This window comes from Eretmochelys imbricata, chromosome 17, assembly GCF_965152235.1.
Source record: "Eretmochelys imbricata isolate rEreImb1 chromosome 17, rEreImb1.hap1, whole genome shotgun sequence".
In the NCBI taxonomy this organism is placed as follows: Eukaryota; Metazoa; Chordata; order Testudines; family Cheloniidae; genus Eretmochelys; species Eretmochelys imbricata.
In genome coordinates this window covers 24429620-24447803 of record NC_135588.1, presented here as the reverse complement: position 1 = coordinate 24447803, position 18184 = coordinate 24429620, and the positions used below count along the sequence as shown (strand labels likewise).

General features: G+C 61.4%; 1 protein-coding gene across 3 annotated transcripts in view; it reads right to left on the bottom strand.

Moving 5' to 3' along the window:
• Window positions 1–17825, bottom strand: part of LIMK1 (LIM domain kinase 1) — a 43128-nt gene extending 25303 nt beyond the window's left edge. The window contains exons 1-3 of one of the 3 annotated variants that reach the window (XM_077836805.1): window positions 17768–17825; window positions 14604–14700; window positions 3064–3202 (exon numbers count right to left, since the gene is read on the bottom strand). In XM_077836805.1, the coding sequence (XP_077692931.1) occupies window positions 3064–3202; window positions 14604–14700; window positions 17768–17825 (294 nt within the window). Of the gene's footprint in view, window positions 1–3063; window positions 3203–4622; window positions 4734–11939; window positions 12145–14603; window positions 14701–17767 lie in introns of those variants that run through there. The other 2 variants (XM_077836807.1, XM_077836806.1) reach the window with 2 other exon arrangements.
• Window positions 17826–18184: the final 359 nt, after the last annotated feature.

Sequence of the window (18184 nt, the reverse complement as noted above, 5' to 3'; positions counted from 1 at the left end):
CCCCCTGGGAAACTCCCCCATGTAGGAGCCCTCCGGCAGGACAGGAACCAGCTCTGCCAGCTTTGTGCCTCCTCTACAGGAACCCCAGCACCTGGGGTGCTACAACAGCCGGAGCAGGTCTGGCCAAGGCAGTGCTTTGCCCTGCTATCCCTCAATTGCATTGGGGCACAAGGGATGGCAGCCCTGGGCCCCCTGGCAGCCCTGGGCCAGGCTCTGAAGCAGGATTACCTCAACTCCTTCCCTTCTAAGGGGTTGCACCAGGGGTCCTGCCTTCAGGGCCTGGATTCCTGCTCCCTGCTGCAGGAGTCTGCCTCTCACTGGCTGTGCGCTGGGAGCTCACCCCCAGCCAGGCGGTGAGGGGGAGGGAGGTGCAGTGAGGGGAGCCTGCCAGGCAGGGATCTGTCTGAGGCGGCATGGAGTGATGGCCTCATGCCCTAGCAGGGAGGGGCCTGGTCCTTCTCTCCTGCTTGGGGAGCCAGAGCCAGGATCACCGGGCTCTGCTCTGGGTGCCTCACAGAGAAAAAAGCCAGGCTCTGGGCTGGAGGGAGCCCACAGTGAAAGGAGATTCAGAGAGCTGGCCAAGGGACAACTGGGGACAGGGACAGCGCTAAGACCCTGCAAAGCCCTGGCAGGGAGGGCAGCTACTTGGCCAGGGCTCCTCAGGAATCACAGGATTAGATGTAGTCAAGGAAAACACGGCCTGATGGCCAGGTCAAGGCTGCTTATGACGTGACGCCAGGTCAAGGCTGACTTATGAGGAGAGGCTGAGGGAACTGGGTTTGTTTAGTCTACAGAAGAGAAGAATGAGGGGGGATTTGATAGCTGCCTTCAACTACCTGAGAGGTGGTTCCAAAGAGGATGGATCTAGACTGTTCTCAGTGGTAGCTGATGACAGAACAAGGATCAATGGTCTCAAGTTGCAGTGGGGGAGGTTTAGGTTGGATATTAGGAAAAACTTTTTCACTAGGAAGGTGGTGAAGCACTGGAATGCATTACCTAGGGAGATGGTGGAATCTCCTTCCCCAGAGGTTTTTAAGGTCAGGCTTGACAAAGCCCTGGCTGGGATGATTTAGTTGGGGTCGGTCCTGCTTTGAGCAGGGGGTTGGACTAGATGACCTCCTGAAGTCCCTTCCAACCCTGATATTCTATGATTCTATGCTGAGGGTGAGAGCTCTTCACCCCTGGCTGGACAACGCCCTGGGAGCGGCCCTGCCCAGTGGGGACAGCCTGGATGAGATCCCAGGGGCTGCTCTCATGGCCAGGGTACTACATCCTGTGGCTGGGGTGGCAAAGAGCCCCTCCCTGCCCTGTGCTTGTAAACAAGGGGAAGTGCCCTGCGCTGCTGCACAGTCACATGGCTGGCCTCCCCAGACTGGCCTTTCCCCGCTGTAGCAATGACAACACTTGACAGGGAGACGGGAAATGCAGAGGCAGGGCTGCCCGGAAGGCACTTGCTGGCTCAGGCAAGACGTGTACAGGCTAAGCCTTGGGGTTTGGAAAGAGACTCAAGCATGAAGGCGAGCTGCCATGGGGAAACCCCTGGGCTCAGCCTCAGAGGCCCCGTCCACGGTGGAACCCCTGGGCTCAGCCTCAGAGGCCCTGTCCCTGCGGGAACCCCTGGGCTCAGTATCAGAGGCCCTGGCCGTGGGGGGGACCCCTGGGCTTAGCCTCAGAGGCCCTGTCCGCATGTGCTGGGGAGAAACTGTATAAACCCAGCAGGACAGAGTTCATGAACTGAAAGGCAATTGATTGGCAGGTGGTGACTTTCGGATGTAAACATCCCCTCCAGCCCAAACCCTGCACGCCAAGCGGGCGCTGCGGCCCCAGCACGGCTCTGACTAGCACAGCTGCTCGCACAGGGAAGGTTGGGAGTTTGCCAATAAATCCTGCACCAAATCACTCCCCACAGAGCGCCCACCAGACAAACAGAAGCGTGAGGTATCAGCCGTTCCGTGCTGCCCACGCTGATTGAGACGCAGAGTGAGTCACAGATAAGGAGGTGAGACTGCCGGCGCTGTCAGCGTGGGGGTCCCCAAGAACAGAGGACAGGAGGTTTGAGTCGCTTTTGACGTGACAGTGTCCCGTTAACTCCTGGGGCTGGAACCGCTCTCACCAGGCGTGACTCCACTACCATCTCACTGGGGTCCCACCATGGGTGCTGAAACCATGTATTTGGGTTGTTATTGCTACTTCCAGCCAGGGGGTGTGGCAGCCTTCCCCAGCATCCGTAGTTCCAGCACTTATGGGTATCACTACTGACCCTTTTTCCGCAAAGAGGGTGGATATGGCTCTCGACCACCTTGGTTCACCCTGGCTATTCTCCCAGCTCCCTGACTAATTGCAACTTATCTGCCTCAGGCAAGAGGTTACAAGTTTCCATCCAAAATCCAATGACATTAGTGATAGCAACAAGCCCCCCAATCCCAGCTCCAATGGCCGAGGGGCCCCGGTTGCTGGAAAGCAGCGTCCCTCCTGGCCCTCCCCTTCGTGGGCAGTGGCCGCAGCTCCCGGTCTGGCCCTTACCTGTAGCATGGTGCTGAACCAATTCCCCTGCTGGTGTATGAGCCTGGCTTCTCCTACCATGGTGCTGGGTAAGTGTAACAGGCTCCCTGCTGGGTGTGTGACTTATTTACTCGCCCACTGCTGGAAACTACTCCCTTTCCAATGACCTCATCTCCAGATGACACCAGCTAGCACCGCCCACATCTTCAGCTTGAGCCCCAGGTCATGTCCCAGGCTGCCCCGCGGAGAAGCTGGGCTGGAAATGTCCAGTCATTGCTAGCCTCAAGACCACCGGCTTAGTGGGAATCCCCAGCACCCAAGGAGCCCTGGGTCTGAGTCTCTGCTAGCCTACACACTGAGATAGCATTGATCCCAGTTCCAGTCTGGCTGGGCAGTGCTCCATACCTCCTTAGCCGCCGGGCACCGGGGTAAATGACCGCACCCGGGTTGGGCTGGCCACACAGAGCCCTGTGCCCCTCACTTTAAGCTATTCCTTAGGTGCACCCACATTCAGACTGCTTGCAGGGGGCAGACGCCTCTGCTCTGGCAAATGGTACTTACCATGACCAGCCCCTTGGTGATCTGCTCCGAGCAGCCGTGGCACAGCTCCCCGAACCTGGCCCAGTAGTCTTTCTTGCAGTAGAGGCGCCCATCCTTCTCATAGTACTGGTGGGACAGCAGGGCCCCGCACTCGCAGCACCTGCAATAGCAAGAGGGCAGCTCACAGACGGCAAAGCCCTTTGGAGAGCCTGCCCGTGACCCATCGGGATCCGAACGAGGGCATCATGCGGGCCTGCCCCTCCCTGCCGCTTGGCCACAGGAAAGCCGCAGCACCATGGGGCTGGGTCGCTCCTGCTGGGTGCTATCTTCCCAAATGGCTGCAGGGCTGGGCTCTGGGCCCTTGCAGAGGAAATCCTGCCTGTCAGCGGAATCTGTAGCCCCAGCCCCTGGCTGTGCGCCCCACAGCAGAGGACTAGCTGATGTGCTTCGGGCATAGGCTGCCCCAGCTAGTGCCCAGCCCTCCGCGCTGAGCTGCCCTCCATCCCTCCTGTATGGCCCGGCTGGTGTCTTCTCCTTGTCACCTACCCCGCACCCAGCCCAAGCTCCCCTCCCTCATACACCTGCAGGCAAGAGACCCCCAGCCCCTGTGACCTTACAGACCTCACTCCTCACCCCCTCGCTAGCCCACCCCCGTCTGCCTCAGCCCATCCCCAGCCCTGCTGCTGTCCCAGGGACTCCAGGGGAATTGCACCAGGTGTGTATTGGGTCCAGCCGGCTTTGCGTCCCCTCCAGCTCAGGCTGCATCCTGCTGGCCTCTCCCAGACCGGCTCATTTTCCTGGGCTCACAGTGACAACACAGGAGGCTCAAGCTCCCTCCCAGCACAGTTAGTACTCAGCCCCTCCCCCCATTCCTGGTCATATCCCAGCTATGCTCAGCCCCTCCCCCATCATGTAACTACCCTGGTGACACTTACCACCCCCTCCCCGGCCCCCGTGCAGAGGAAGAACAGACTATGTGGGTGACCCCCAGCTGATGGGACTTTAGGGCTGCAACCTGACAGCATCTGCGCAACTGGGAAGCTCTTGAACCCTGACCCCACCTGTGTGGGCACCTCTGAACTGTGCCCTGTGCCGAATCCCGATGGAGAGAGAGCAAGACTGTTGCTCATCTGGCAGGGGGCTGCCAGGCTCCCGGGGGCTTCTGGGAGAGCTGCCGTTCCAGCTCTCAGTGCAGACGTTCACACTCAGGGTATGTCTACACTGCATGTAGACACCCCCTGACTTGGGCTAAGGGGCTGTTTACTTCTGATATAGACATCCGAGCTTGGGCTCTGGGATCCTCCCACCTCACAGGGTCCTACAGCCTGAGCCCTGCGTGCCCGGTCAGTGGGCGCGGACCAGCTGCTGGCGTCTAACTGCAGTGCACACACACCCAGAGTGATCAAAATCACTGCACGTTACTCTTGGCTGCCAGCACTTCTCCTAGAGCCTAGCACCTCTGGGTCACCTGGCGGGCTCCACAATGGAGACGGAGCCAAAGGCTCCATGGACTATGCTCTGCAGGGGATGGCAATGGTTGGCAGACTGGGCTTTGATGGCCGGTGGTTATCAGCACTTACAGCACCACAGCAGCCTGCTGCCTTGGGGAGAGCCGTGGTCCTACCGCTCCGGAAAAAGCCATCACCGTCCTGCGCCCTGTGTGTGGAAGAGCAGCAGCCAGGCCACGAGCCACCCAGGGCCATTTCCTGTCTCTGATCATGGCTATTGCAGAGGGCTCCAGTATGTGGCAATCCCCATCCTCTGACCATGAGATGAGAGGGCCCTGCTCGCTGTGCGCCCTCCAGCCAGCCGACAAGGAGCTCGCCAGCCCAGGCACCAGTAGCTAGGTGACTCCCAGCTGCCTGGTCCCACACAGACTGTCTTCAATATAGTGATGCCCAGGTCATGCTGGCTTCCAGTTCCCTTCTCCTCCATCCCCTGCTCATCCTAGGGAATGAACCAGCTGTCAGATCTCAGGCCCCAGTCCCAGGATTCCTTGCCACGTGCAGTCTCTATGTCCGTCCCATCCCCCGGCTCACACAGACACCCCATCTCTAATTCTACCCCTCCCCCCAGCTCACACAGACAGCCCCATCTCTAATTTCACCGCATCCCCCGGATCAAACAAACTCCTCCATCTCTAATTCGACCCCATCCCCCAGGGCTCACACAGACACCCCCACCTCTAATTCCACCCCTCCCCCCGGCTCACACCGACACCCCCATCTTTAATTCCACCCCTCCACCCGGCTCACAGAGATACCCCCCACCCATCTCTAATTCTGTCCAGTCTGCAGTTCACGTCTCCCCTGGTGTCTAATTGTGGCTGAGCTCTGTAGTTCGGGTGACCACAGCTGGTCTCTAATTGCATCCCAGTTTCGTAGCTCAGGTAGCCACTGCTGGCCTCTAATTGTGTCCTGTCCATGTTGCCTGCTGGTCCCCCTCTAATTCCAGCCTGGCACCATGGCTGATGGAGCCCTGCCTCGGAGGTAAGTTCCCAAGTGTGGTAACGGTGTGGGGCACTGGGAAGGCATGGGCTGTGTTTGGGTCCCTACTTGCTCTTGGTTTCCCCTGGTGTGGGGGGAAGAGGAAGCGGTGTCACAGAGTCATGTCCTGTTTGCATGCGGGTTGCAAGGCAGCAGTTGATTTGTGTACATCATGTGCTGTCCAGCCACAGCCCGGGACCTGCCCCCGAGGGAATTGGGGCCAGAGCATGACAGCATCTCTCGTGTTAGCTGTACATGGAGCTGGGAGCCCAGGCTGGTGCACGGGTTTGGCAGTTGGGCCAAGTGATCCACATCTGTGCCATCTCCCTCAGCCAATTAGTGCAAATTAGCTGCAGAGTAAGGGTGGTGAATGGTTGAGTTATCTCTGACAACTCTTGGGTCCAGTCCCGACCAGGAACGTACGTGGGTTAGCTACAGATGGGGTGTCTGTGTGAGTCATGGGGGTAGAGTGAGCGGGTGATGGAGGAGAAGGGAACTGGGTAGCCATCTTGTGACCCTGTTGACCAGGAAGCCACCCCAAGAGACACAGCTGTGCGAGTGAAACCCTGGTGTAGACAGCACTTGTTGGACGGAAGAATTCTTCTGTCTACCTAGCCGCTGCCTCTGGGGGCGGTGGAACGCCTGCCCGGATGGGAGCACTCCTTCTATCCACAGAGGTAGTGTCTTCACTGAAGCACTCCAGTTGTGCGGCTGCAGCATTCTAAGGGCAGACATGCCCTTGCCATGCCTGGCTGTCGCTGGGCGTCGCACGGATGGAACTTGTAAGGTACCAATGGCAGCGAACTGGATGGTAACACTCTGTGAATCTCAGGGGTGGCTGACCTGGTGACTGTCTGGACAAATTTCAGAGTAACAGCCGTGTTAGTCTGTATTCGCAAAAAGAAAAGGAGTACTTGTGGCACCTTAGAGACTAACCAATTTATTTGAGCATAAGCTTTCATGAGCTACAGCTCACTTCATCGGATGCATACTGTCTTCTACACTTTCCACAGTATGCATCCGATGAAGTGAGCTGTAGCTCACGAAAGATTATGCTCAAATAAATTGGTTAGTCTCTAAGGTGCCACAAGTACTCCTTTTCTGTCTGGACAAAAAGAGCATTCAATCATGCTTGGAGCTGTTTCCCTGGCTTCCGGCTGACTCACCAGACATTCCAGGCTTCAGAGTAACACAGACAGGTAATAGGCCTGGAATCTCAGGCCTGGGCTACGCTAGGAATTTACATCAGTGTAGCTACGTCTCTCAGGGGTGTGAAAATATCCACACCCCCGAGAGACAGTTATACCACCTGAGCCCAGTATAGACAGCATTAGGTAGATGGCCGAATTCTTCCAGGGACCTAGTGTGACGAAGTGGGACTGTTCTTAATGTTTCCTCTGAATAGTGTGGGGGTGCCTCAGTTTCCCCTAGGCAGTTCTTAAGTATCTAGGTGGTGGGGTAAGGGTGTATGATCATTGCAGCGCCCTAGAGGGCAGGTGTGTGCAGGGGTCTGGACACAGAGAATGGCCGACAACCTGTTTCCTGGCAACTGATGGCCTGGACCCTTCCCTCCTTCAAGATGAGAGCTAAAGTGTTGGAGAACAAAGGAATCAGGTGACCTCCTGGCCTGGGAAAGGGGAAAGCCCAGAGGAGGAGGGGCTGGAAGGAGTTTCAGTTTGGGGCTGGCTGGGACATGGAGTGAAGTGCAGACGTGGTTGTCTGGCTCACTGCCCCCCAAAATGGACCCGGCTGAGGGGTCCTGTTCTCTGCACCTGCAAAGCTCTGTTTTAGACCGTGTTCCTGTCGTCTAATAAACCTCTGTTTTACTGGCTGGCTGAGAGTCATGTCTGACTGTGAAGTTGGGGGGCAGGACCCTCTGGCTTCCCCAGGAGCCCGCCTGGGCGGACTCGCTGTGGAAAGCGCACGGAGGGGCAGAGGAGGCTGAATGCTCCGAGGTCAGACCCAGGAAGGTGGAAGCTGTGTGAGCTGTGTGTCCTGCAGACAGGCTGCTCACAGAAAGGAGACTTCCCCAGAGTCCTGACTGGCTTCATGGGGAGCAGTTCCAGAGCATCGCCCAGGGACTCCGTGACACCTAGCTACTGCCTCTCAGGGAGGTGGATTATCGATGCCTACGGCAAAATCCCTCCTGTCAGCATAGGTAGTGTCTACACTGAAGCTCTGCAGCTGTACTGCTGTAGCGTTTTAAGTGCAGACCAGGGGTCTCAAACACACGGCCTGCGGGGTTATTTTCTGCGGCCCTCCAGCTCCCCGAGGCCCCTCGCCACGTTTACCTAGAGCGGCTCTGGCCCTGAGCGGCAAGGGGGCAGGGCAGGCAGGCAGGAAGGGAGCCTGCCCTGCCCCTGGTGTGTGCCAGGCCGGAGTCCACCCCACAAACCCCTCCTGCAGCCGAACCCCCTGCCTTTGACCCCCTCCTGAACCCCGCATCCCAACCCCCTGTCCTGAGCCCCCCGCCACACCCCGAGCCCCCTCCTGCACTCCACACCCCTCCGGCACCTCAACTCCCTGCCCTGAGCCCCCGCCACACCCACACTCCTCCTGCACCCCCTGGGAGCAGGGAGGGCGCGGAGTTGGGGTGGGGATTTTGGGGAAGGGTTGGAATGGGGGCAGGGAAGGGGTGGGAAGAGGTGGGGCAGGGGCGGGGCCTCATGGATGAGGTGGAGTGCGGGTGGGTGCACGGTGGTGGTGGGGGGGTGTCAGTGATGCGGCCCTTGGGCCAATGTACTAGTCCTCATGTGGCCCTCGTGGTCATTTAGTTTGAAACCCCTGGTGTAGACATACCCATACGCTATTTGTGGCACAGTAGCAGTGTGACGAAGTGGGACTGTTCTTAATGTTTCCTCTGAATAGTGTGGGGGTGCCTCAGTTTCCCCTAGGCAGTTCTTAAGTATCTAGGTGGTGGGGTAAGGGTGTATGATCATTGCAGAGCCCTAGAGGGCAGGTGTGTGCAGGAGTCTGGACACAGAGAATGGCCAACACCCTGTCTCCTGGCAACTGATGGCCTGGGCCCTTCCCCCCTGCAAGGTGAGAGTTAAAGGGTTCGAAAGCAAAGGAATCAGGTGACCTCCTGGCCCGGGAAATGGACAAAGCCCAGAGGAGGAGGGGCTGGAGGGAGTTTCATTTGGGGGCTGGCTGGGACATGGAGTGAAGTGCAGACGTGGTTGTCTGGTTCACTGCCCCCCAAAATGGACCCAGCTGAGGGGTCCTGTTCTCTGCACCTGCAAGCTCTGTTTTAGACCATGTTCCTGTCATCTAATAAACCTCTGTTTTACTGGCTGGCTGAGAGTCACGTGTGACTGCGAAGTTGGGGTGCAGGACCCTCTGGCTTCCCCAGGACACCGCCTGGGCGGACTCGCTGGGGGAAGCGCACGGAGGGGCAGAGGATGCTGAATGCTCCAAAGTCAGACCCAGGAAGGTGGAAGCTGTGTGAGCTTTGTGTCCTGAAGACAGGCCGCTCACAGAAAGGCGACTGCCCCAGAGTCCTGACTGGCTTCTTGGGGAGCAGTTCCAGAGCATCGCCCAGGGACTCCGTGACAAGCAGCTAGGACCCCAGTCAGGGATCAAGGCCTTGTTGCACTAGATGCTGTACAAAGAGAACAAAAAGATAGTCCCTGGCTGGTTCTTATCATCCTCATTCACACTGCAGAACAGATCTGCCTGGTTCATATTGTGCTCAGCAAGACCTACCACCACGCCATGCAAGATGCATTAAAGAATGTCTTACTTGAGCAGCACTGTCCTTCCTGTTGTCTGGGCCGTGCCTCGGGCGGCCAACCAGGCAGGAGCCCGAGAAGGTGGCGAGCGAGCCATCCTGCAGATGTGCAGCCCCCACTGACAATGTGTCCTTAGGCCTGGCACAGCGGCTCTGACTCATGCTGCACTTGCCGCAATGGTTTCCAGCTGCTGGGGGCAAGCAGAACCCTCTGCTCCCCATGAATCCCTTGTCCCAGTGGGGAGGCCCCAGCTGCTGTGCCCTGTCCACAGCTCTCTACTCCCCCACCCCCGGGCGCCAGGTGCTGGGCTTGCTGGAGCACTAGTCCCAACAGCGGGGCGGGGAGGGGGACTGAACAGTATGCACGAACAGTGCAATTCACAACTGCTTCAGATGTAGCTTGCTGGAACTCTTGGGCTCTGGCAGGACACTGCTGTGGGGAAGCTCACAGCATGGGAAGATCACCTTTTATATGCCTGGTAGGGAAGACGCATGCAGAAAAGCGAGGAGCATGTGGCTGGCGGAGAGCAGGCTGTTCATGAGAGGCGCGTGGGGTCAGGATCATGGGTACGGAGAGAGGGGGGCTGGAGTGGGGGCATGGGAATGTCCGTGTCAGGCCGGGGGGGGCAGTACGGAGAGCGACGGGCAGGGGCTGAGGGCTGGAGTGGGGGGTATCGGTGTGGGACTGGAGTTTGGGAGTGTGGGGATGGAGAGGGGTGGGGGCCGGGCTGCCAGTGGGGGGATGGAGGGTCAGAGATTGGGCTGAGGATGTCAGTGTGGGGATGGAGGTTGTGGGGTGCTGGCGTGGGGATGGAGTAGGGGGTGGGGTATGGATAATGGGGGGCGGAAGGGCTGGGGCTGTCTATGGGGGGCTGGAGGGGGCGGGGCTGCAGAGTGAGGCGCGCTGGGGGCGGGGCTGGAGGGGGACGGGAAGGGCGGGGCTGGAGGGGGCGGGGCTGCAGAGTGAGGAGCGGTGGGGGCGGGGCTGGAGGGGGACGGGAAGGGCGGGGCTGGAGGGGGCGGGGCTGCAGAGTGAGGCGCATGGGGGCGGGGCTGGAGGGGGACGGGAAGGGCGGGGCTGGAGGGGGCGGGGCTGCAGAGGCAGGCGCAGTGGGGGCGGGGCTGTGCTTCTGCAGCCCGCTCCTGTCTCCTCCCCCTTTCGCGGCGGCACGAGGGTCGCAGGGCCATCAGCGATGATGTCACGCCCCGGCAGCCCCATTACGTCACCCGGGCAGGGAAGCCGCGCTCCGACTGCGTTCCTCAAACGCCGCCGGGAGGGCGCCGAGCCATGGGGCCGCGCGCCCGGGCGCAGTCCCGCGGCGGCGACCTTCGCAGCGGCGGCCCGGCTCCGCGCAGGGGCCGCTGGGGGTGGGCTGGACGGCCCGGCCCCGCCCCTGCCCCGCCGCGGGGTGCCGCCCGGCCTGCCCCGGGCCCGCCCGAAGGGCGCGCAGCCGCCCCCTGCGCTCCCCGGCTCCTGGCGGGGAGCCGGCCCCGGCCCCGGCCCCGGCCCCGGCCCCTGGCGCGCTCACCCGCTCGGCCCGCCCGGGCACCGCGCACAGCGCACTGCGGGGAGCCAAAGGGGAGACCCCGCTTGCTGGGCTGCAGGCGGTTCCAGGGGTAGAGATGAGTAACTCCGAGACTTTGGGGGTGACCCCTGATCCTGGGAGGGGCGCGGCGGCTGGGTCACCCTCTCGCCATGCTGCCTGGGCTCTCGGCCTCGCGCAGACCTTTGTTCTAGCCGCTGCGCCGCTCTGCCAGAGGTAGCCGTGATGGAGAGTGGCCAGGGCACGTCCCCTCGCCCTGCTCAGCAGGCAAACCCACCTGCCTTTGATCTACCCCGGCTCTCTCGCTGGGCGTCCACTTGGCCCAAGTCAGATCCAGGGTAGGAACCCAGCTCACCCACCTGACTCCCCAGCCCTTGCTCAATCCAGCAGACCCCAGCATCCCTCCCGGACCCAGATAAGTCACTTCCTCTCATGCTGTCTCAGGTTCCCCATCTGATAAAGGGGATAACAACACACACGCCCAGACGGCTGGGAAAGCTGCCCACTTTGGAGCAGAGGGGTTTTCGGTTCCTCGGTGCTGGGTGGAGGGGAGGTGGGGGATATTTCACACAAAAAGCAGCCAGACTTTTTACCAAGTGCATAACACGAGAGGCCAATTCCCCCCAGCCTGAGGGAGGAAAATTCTGGCTCCAGCCACAGACCCAGAAGGTTCCTCTAGTCACCGAGGGGCCAATTCCCCCCAGTCTGGGGGAGGAAGCTGCAGCCCCCAGAAGATTATCAGAATCTCACCATCACCAGACCCTGCTCAGTTCCTCCACCTCCCACAGCTGGTCTGGCCTCAGCTGCCTGCTAACTGGACCAGTGCAGGAGAAGCAGTGAGCAGGCGGTGAGGAGAGATGTGTGGGGGCAGCTGCCCTCCAGGCTAGAGGGCTGGGTGTGGGGGGAGGGGACATTTCCTGCCACAGTTTCTATTTCCTTGGCAGTATGTCTCCAGACACACGCCTTTTCCTCGGGATTGCTGCCTTCCCTCTATCCATGTCCTGGGCTTGGACCCAAGGGTGCTGTCCGGACTCCACCGCAAACTGTCCTACACCGTGGCCCCAAGCCCATGGTGATGCAGTGTCCCTAGCCATGGCGGAGGCTCAGCTGCAAGCCAGAGCAGCCCCACACACTTACTTGGCTCCAGCACTCAGGAAGCGGCTCTTCTTGAGCACGGCAGTCAGCATCCTCCGAACCAGAACTGGAGTCCGGGGCCGTGTGGCCCCCGCCTCAGTGAGCGGCACTCACGCACAGCCCCTGCTAGGATGGTGGGGCCATGCATTCAGCTGTGGGGGCGCCTCCCCCAGCTGGCCAGGGAGGCCCTGCACACACTTCTGTGGCTTCTAATTCCTACAGACGCATTAAGTGAGAGGGAGAGAGACCAGGAACCCATGACATCATCCCCTCCTCCCCAGCCTGCTCCCCACAGCTCTGGCCTCAGTGACTCAGGGAGAGACACTTGCTTTCACTTCCCCCCACCCCCAGACCACAGCCAGCAGCCTGAGGAGGAAAGGAAACCGAGCTGTAATCACACAGGGACGTGGCTTCCTCAGTGACAGCCAGCAGCCTGCCCTGCATCAGCCATTGCTGCGCCTCCCCTGGGCTGGCTCCTCATGGGGACTCACAGGCCTCCCCTCCCTAGGCACACGCCTGCAAACACAACACCAGCCAACCCGCATGGCATCCCACTGTTCCATGCATAACATCAGCACTGACGTGTGCAGCTTACTGTCCACATGGACATGGCCCTGTTGCCACCCATACACGCCCGCCCACCTCTCTTCCCCCATTTGCAACAGCACTGTGCCAGCCCATGCCCTGCCTTCCAACATCGCAGCTCACCCCTGCCCACAAACTCGCAGCGTCCCTGCCAGCGAACCCAACTCCCAGTCGCATGCACAGCTTCCAGGATGCAGATGCACAGGTGCATACCTGCCAAGTGCAGAGAGCCCTGGGGCAGGTACCCGTGTGTGCACCCCGAGGGAACGGGGCTTTCCCAGCTCCAGAGAGCCCTGCTGTGTTGCCAGCCCTGGGAAGGGCTGCACTGGTGCTAGCAGCAATTCGGTGGCTGGCTACGCCACTGTCAGCAAAGCTCCAGCGCAGCTGCTGGCATTAACCCCGGTGCTGCCTCGCCCTGCTCACAGGGGCACCGTCATGGTGTGGGCACGAGGAGGGAACCGTCACAACTTCCACCCCTCTGCCCCCTCAACAGATTGAAGGAGAAACGCCTGCTGACCCCCTTGCCTGGGCAGAGGGGCTTGGCTCTGTCCTGGCCCCAGAAAGCCTAACAGCCTGCCCCCACTCTGGGGACTCCAGCACACAGGATGCGATGCACAGTCCACCGCTCCCTTCCCTGGCTCTGGCTTAGCCGGCACACAGGCTAATGAGGAGCAGATGGCCCCGTTCACATGCTCTCCAGCTGCTGCTGCTGCTATTAATGGCTGCCCAGTTGCAGTAGCGCATGGGGCTGTGGAGTGCAGAGAGCAGCCCAGCTTCCCACGGAATCTGGGTCGCTCCCAGACAGGCTTCTTGCAGACATCACTGTGCCCCAGGGACAGGCCAAAGGGTCAGCTTGTTCTGTGTTTGTACAGCACCTTGCACAATGGGGTCCTGGGCCATCTCAGGCTGCTAGGTGCTACGGTAACACAAACAGTAATAATAATAATGAAGGGTGCCACCCTCACACTGCCCCACAGCGCCCCCTGCTGGGAGATGCCAGAGCAGAAATAGCTGGGAGCTCCCCCACAGCCAGGACTCCTGCTCCACTCCCTACAGCACCCCTGCTGGGAGAGGCTGGGACTGCAGTAGAATAGCAGGGAGGTCCCTTGAAGCAAGCATTGGCACACAGGGCCCCAGTAAGGTTTGGGTGGTCAAGCTGAAGGCAGGCTGCAGCAAGGATGCCAGGGGCTGGGCACTCCCATTCCCCAGGCCAGGGACACACTCCACGCTGCGTGCCTGGTGTCTGAGCCCTCCCTGTGGAATGACATTTATCTGTGCTGCCACCACAGATGTGAGGGGCAGCACACTTGTGTGGCACTGAAGGGCAGGCCTCTGAGAGGAGTGGCTGGGAGCCTGCAGGCTCCCCGTGACAGGGAGCGCAGGGGCCCAGTAACACCATGCTCACACTCTGCTTCACCCCATCTGGGATCCAGCTGCAGCAGCAAACGCCCCTTCACCCCGGCTGGCCTGTCCGAACACCTGGCATGCCTGGGGCGCCTGGCTTGGAGGACAGCCCTCGCTGACTGAGTGCTGGAGAGGCTTCAAGCCCCACGCAGCGCACAGGGCTCCCTCCTGTGGCCAGGCCACTGGGCAGTCTGGGTGACATGGCCAGTCCTGAGGGCTGGGAAGAAGCCTGAAGAGCAGGTGCTGAGGGGAGAGAGGAGCCCAGGGAAGCAAGCAAGAAACCAAAGCAGATTGCCAGGGTCACAGGCAGCCAGGGTGTGCCAGGGCCCCAGAGCCCATCCGGGGGAGAACTGCAGCCCATCCTGGGAATGCCCACCCCAAGTCTAACGGCTAGCTGGGACCAGGGCCCTTACCCCAGGAAGTTGTGTGCCAGAGAGGCATTGCATATGTGTGTGTTTGTGCAGGACATTGTGTGTGTGCGTGTGTGTGTGACAGTGCATGAGTGTATATCTGTGCAGGACATGGACACGTGTGTGTGTGTGTGTACACATGCTGCCACCTTGCAGCCCTGACCGGGAGGTGACACCAGTGTCTGTCCCTAGACTTCTAGCCTTGGCTAGACTTCGAGCTGGGGAGCGCAGGCTGGAGACCTCCATGCCTGTCCCATGCGGCTCCTACCTGAAGCAGTCAGCATGCCAGTCAGCGTTCAGGGCCTGGAGGTATTGTCCATCGTAGATACTGTGGCCACAGCTCGCACATACAGGCAGGTCGCTTCCTGCAGGGCACAGAAGAAGCACAGGCTGTTGCACCCCCATGCGAGGGCACAGCCAGCCCCGGCAGAGCCAATCTGGCTCGGGGAGCCCTGAGGGCCCTTCTCCCGTGGAAGCCCAGCACCTAACCTCACCTGCATGCATTGAGGCAACTATGGAGAGAGACGTGCAGCAGGGGGAGCTGGTGGTAAAGGGACAGGACAGGACAGCAGGACTCCTGAGTTGGGGGGACATAGAACATCTCCTACCTGCTCTGTGCCTCAGTTTCCCCATCAGTGAAAGGGGAATGTGATGTAGCGACTGCCTGGCAGGCTATGCAGCAGCACGCTCTGGCACGTGTGCAGGGTATGGCGAGCCTTGGTGGGATGGCGCCAGAAACGGGCACGCAATTAGTCCCACAGACCCCTGTGCGAGGAGCACCGAAACCGCTACAGAGCAAGAACAACTAGGCCGGGCACATCCCCCCCTCACACCTGAGAGCCCGAGGCCCGTCTGCCACCGGGACCCATTCCCTTCCCCTTCCCCACAGGGCCTGCACTGACCCTCCCTCATCCCCACCTGCCCATCACCAGGACTCACAGTAACTCTGAGCCTCATCCCCCCATCACATGGACTCACACTGACACTCACCCCCGCCACACACTCCCCACCATCTTGTCACTGCAACACCTACAAACCCTGACCCCTCCCACACTGGAACTGCAGTGACCCTGATGCCCCTCCCCCACTGGGACCTGCATGGACCCTGACCCCCGTCCTCCAGACCCACACAGGCCTTGACTTCCCATCCCCCACTGGGACCCATGCTGACCCTGACCCCACATCTCTGGGCCCTGACCAAGCCTGGCCTCTGGCCCAGGGGAGGTGCAACACAAGCCAGGCATAGCCATGCTCTCCCAGTGGCTTCTTTGCACTTTCCACTCACCCTGCCTATATTTACTGATCCCCTGCTGGTTTCTATAACAGGGGCAGGGGTCCCCACCAGCCACAGCCAGAGCTGCCCCCTCCAGTGCCCGTGGCCTGTGCTGGAAGAGCAGGACTGGGACAGAGTCACATCAGGGCTCAGGCTGGGGCAGGGTGACAGGCCCTGGGCGTGTGGTGTCTGGCAGGAGTCAGGAGTGTGGCCTGGGCCAGCCTGGGGCCCTGGAGAGCGGTGGGGCTCCCTGGCGATGCAAGCACCTCCCTGAGTGCCCACGACTGCTGCTCTGTCTCCTCTGACTGGCAGGTGAGGGGCGGGAAGCGCAAAGCGGAGTGGGGTGTAGGGAGAGCACGGGGCAGACTCAGCCCAGGGGCCCCAGGGCCAGTCCAGAGCTCAGGGGAGAGAGCAGTGGAGGCTGCTGGTTTGGGAAAGGCGGGGGTGGGGAGCCCTGCTGGCCCTGAAGGCTGCATGAATGGGTGAGGGAAGGTGGTGAAGAAGATGCTGTCAGGCAGGTGACTCGCTGTGCAGGGGAAGAGCAAAGTGCATGAGGGGGAAGGAAGGGAGAGGTGTGCAGGGGTGAGGAGTGTGAGGGGAGGATAGGATGAGGCATGGGGGAGGAGATGTGGGGTGGCAAGAAGGTCAGGGCCCCTCAGCAGGCTGAGTGTGCAGGGTGTCAGCGGGCGCAGGGGGTCCCCACTGCCCAAGAGAAGCCAGGAACCACTCCCCAGCTGTCAGGAGAGAAGGCCCCGGCGTGGGGGCAGTGGAGGCCCCAAGTACTGAGTCACGGAGCCCGGCTCCGCGGGGGGTGGAAGCAGAATGGCTTGAAAGCAGAGCTGCTGGCGGCAGTAAAGTGATAGGTGGGCATGGAGAGGGGCCATGCGCTGGTGTGGGAGGCAGGGCAGCCAGGACAAGAGGGAGCCGTTAACCACCTGGATCATCTAGGCCAGGCTAAGGTCTGCTCCCTCCTGCTTTGGGAGCCAGGCCCCCAGCTCACAGCAGGAAAGGAGCCAAGGGGCTGTGACAAGCCACACCCTGAAATGATGAACCCCCAGCAGCCAGGGCCAGGCTGCAGGGCTAGGGAACAGCTGGCAAACGGCATTGCAAGGGGCTGGGAGTAGGGTGACCAGATGTCCTGATTTTATAGGGACAGTCCTGATATTTGGGGCTTTGTCTTATATAGGTGCCTATTACCCCCTAACCCCGTCCCGATTTTTCACACTTGCTGTCTGGTCAGCCTGGAGCTGGGAGTGGTGGCTGGGGAGTTGGGAGCAGGGGACCTTTGATGGGAGGGTTTAGGTGACCCCCAGAGGGCCAGAGAAAGGCCACTGATGTCCCAGGGAATAGAAGCAGGGATGTAGAAAGCTCCTGTCCAGCATGCACCTCCTGGCCAGGGGGAGGGCTCAGATGCTAGGGTTACTATCCCCTGTGCTGGAGGAATGTGAGCAGTGGGATGGGAACCCCAAGCCAGGGAGAGACAGGGGGGAGCGCCTGGCTGCAGGAGGACTGAGGGGGCAGCTTCTGGGGACCCTGGCCTGACGGGAGCAGGACTGAGGTAGGGTGAGGGGCACCTCGTGGCTCAGCAGGGGGCCATGGGCTCTTCAACCTCTAGCCCAGGGCTAAGAGCTGGCCACCAACTGCCCCCTGAGGGCTGCCTGCCTGCAGTGGGCCAGGCGGCGGAGGCCTCCCCGGTATCACAAAGGGCCCGCCTGGCCGGGAGCGGGGGGCCCGGGACACGAAGTCGCGCCAGTGGGAGCCCCCTCCACACCTGCCCAGCAACGTGTCCGAGCCCTGAGCCGCCCGCCCGTCCAAACCCACTGCAGCAGGGGAAACGATTCGCTCAAGGTCACAGCGAGTCCCTGCGGGCTGCGAAAGGAACCCAGGAGTTCGGGCTCCGGGAGCCCCTGCGCCAAGCGCTGGCCCGGGGTTCCTCCCTGCGGGGTGCGCCGGGGGCTCCTGCAGCCCCCGGCCGGGCAGTGGCCGGAGCGGCCGGGCTGGGCACGCAGGGGGCGCGGCAGCGGCTGGGGAGCAGCCGGGGCCGGGGAATGAGAAGAGGCTCCGGCCGCCCGGAGCTGTCCCTGCCCGGCCGCCGGCTGGCGGGGCTCCCGCATCTGCAGAGGCGGCGCAGCGGCCCCAGCCCGGCCCCGGGCACGAACCTTCGTCCTCTCCCATCGGCTCGTCCCTCCAGGTGCAGCAGAGGAGCATCAACCTCATCCACCCGCCGGCTGGCCCTGGCACGACCGCGGCGCCAGGCTCCGCCGCCTGCTCCGGCTCGGGGCGCGTCTGGCTCGCAGGCGGCGAAAGGGGCAGGGCTGCGATGGATGCTCAGCGGGAGGACGGGGCTGGCCGACCGCACAGCGTCCCTGGGAAAGCAGGAGCGAGACAGGGAGCGAGGGCCGCCGCCGATGCCCCAGCCCCGCAGGCGGGGGAGGTGGGGCAGGAGCGGGGGCAGCAGGGAGCCGGGCAGGGCAGAGTCCAGTGCACCTGCCTCCCGCCCATTAACCCTGGGGCAGCCCAGCCCAGCTCCTGCACTCCCGGCCGCAGTGACACTGAGCAGGGAATCCCACCCGAGA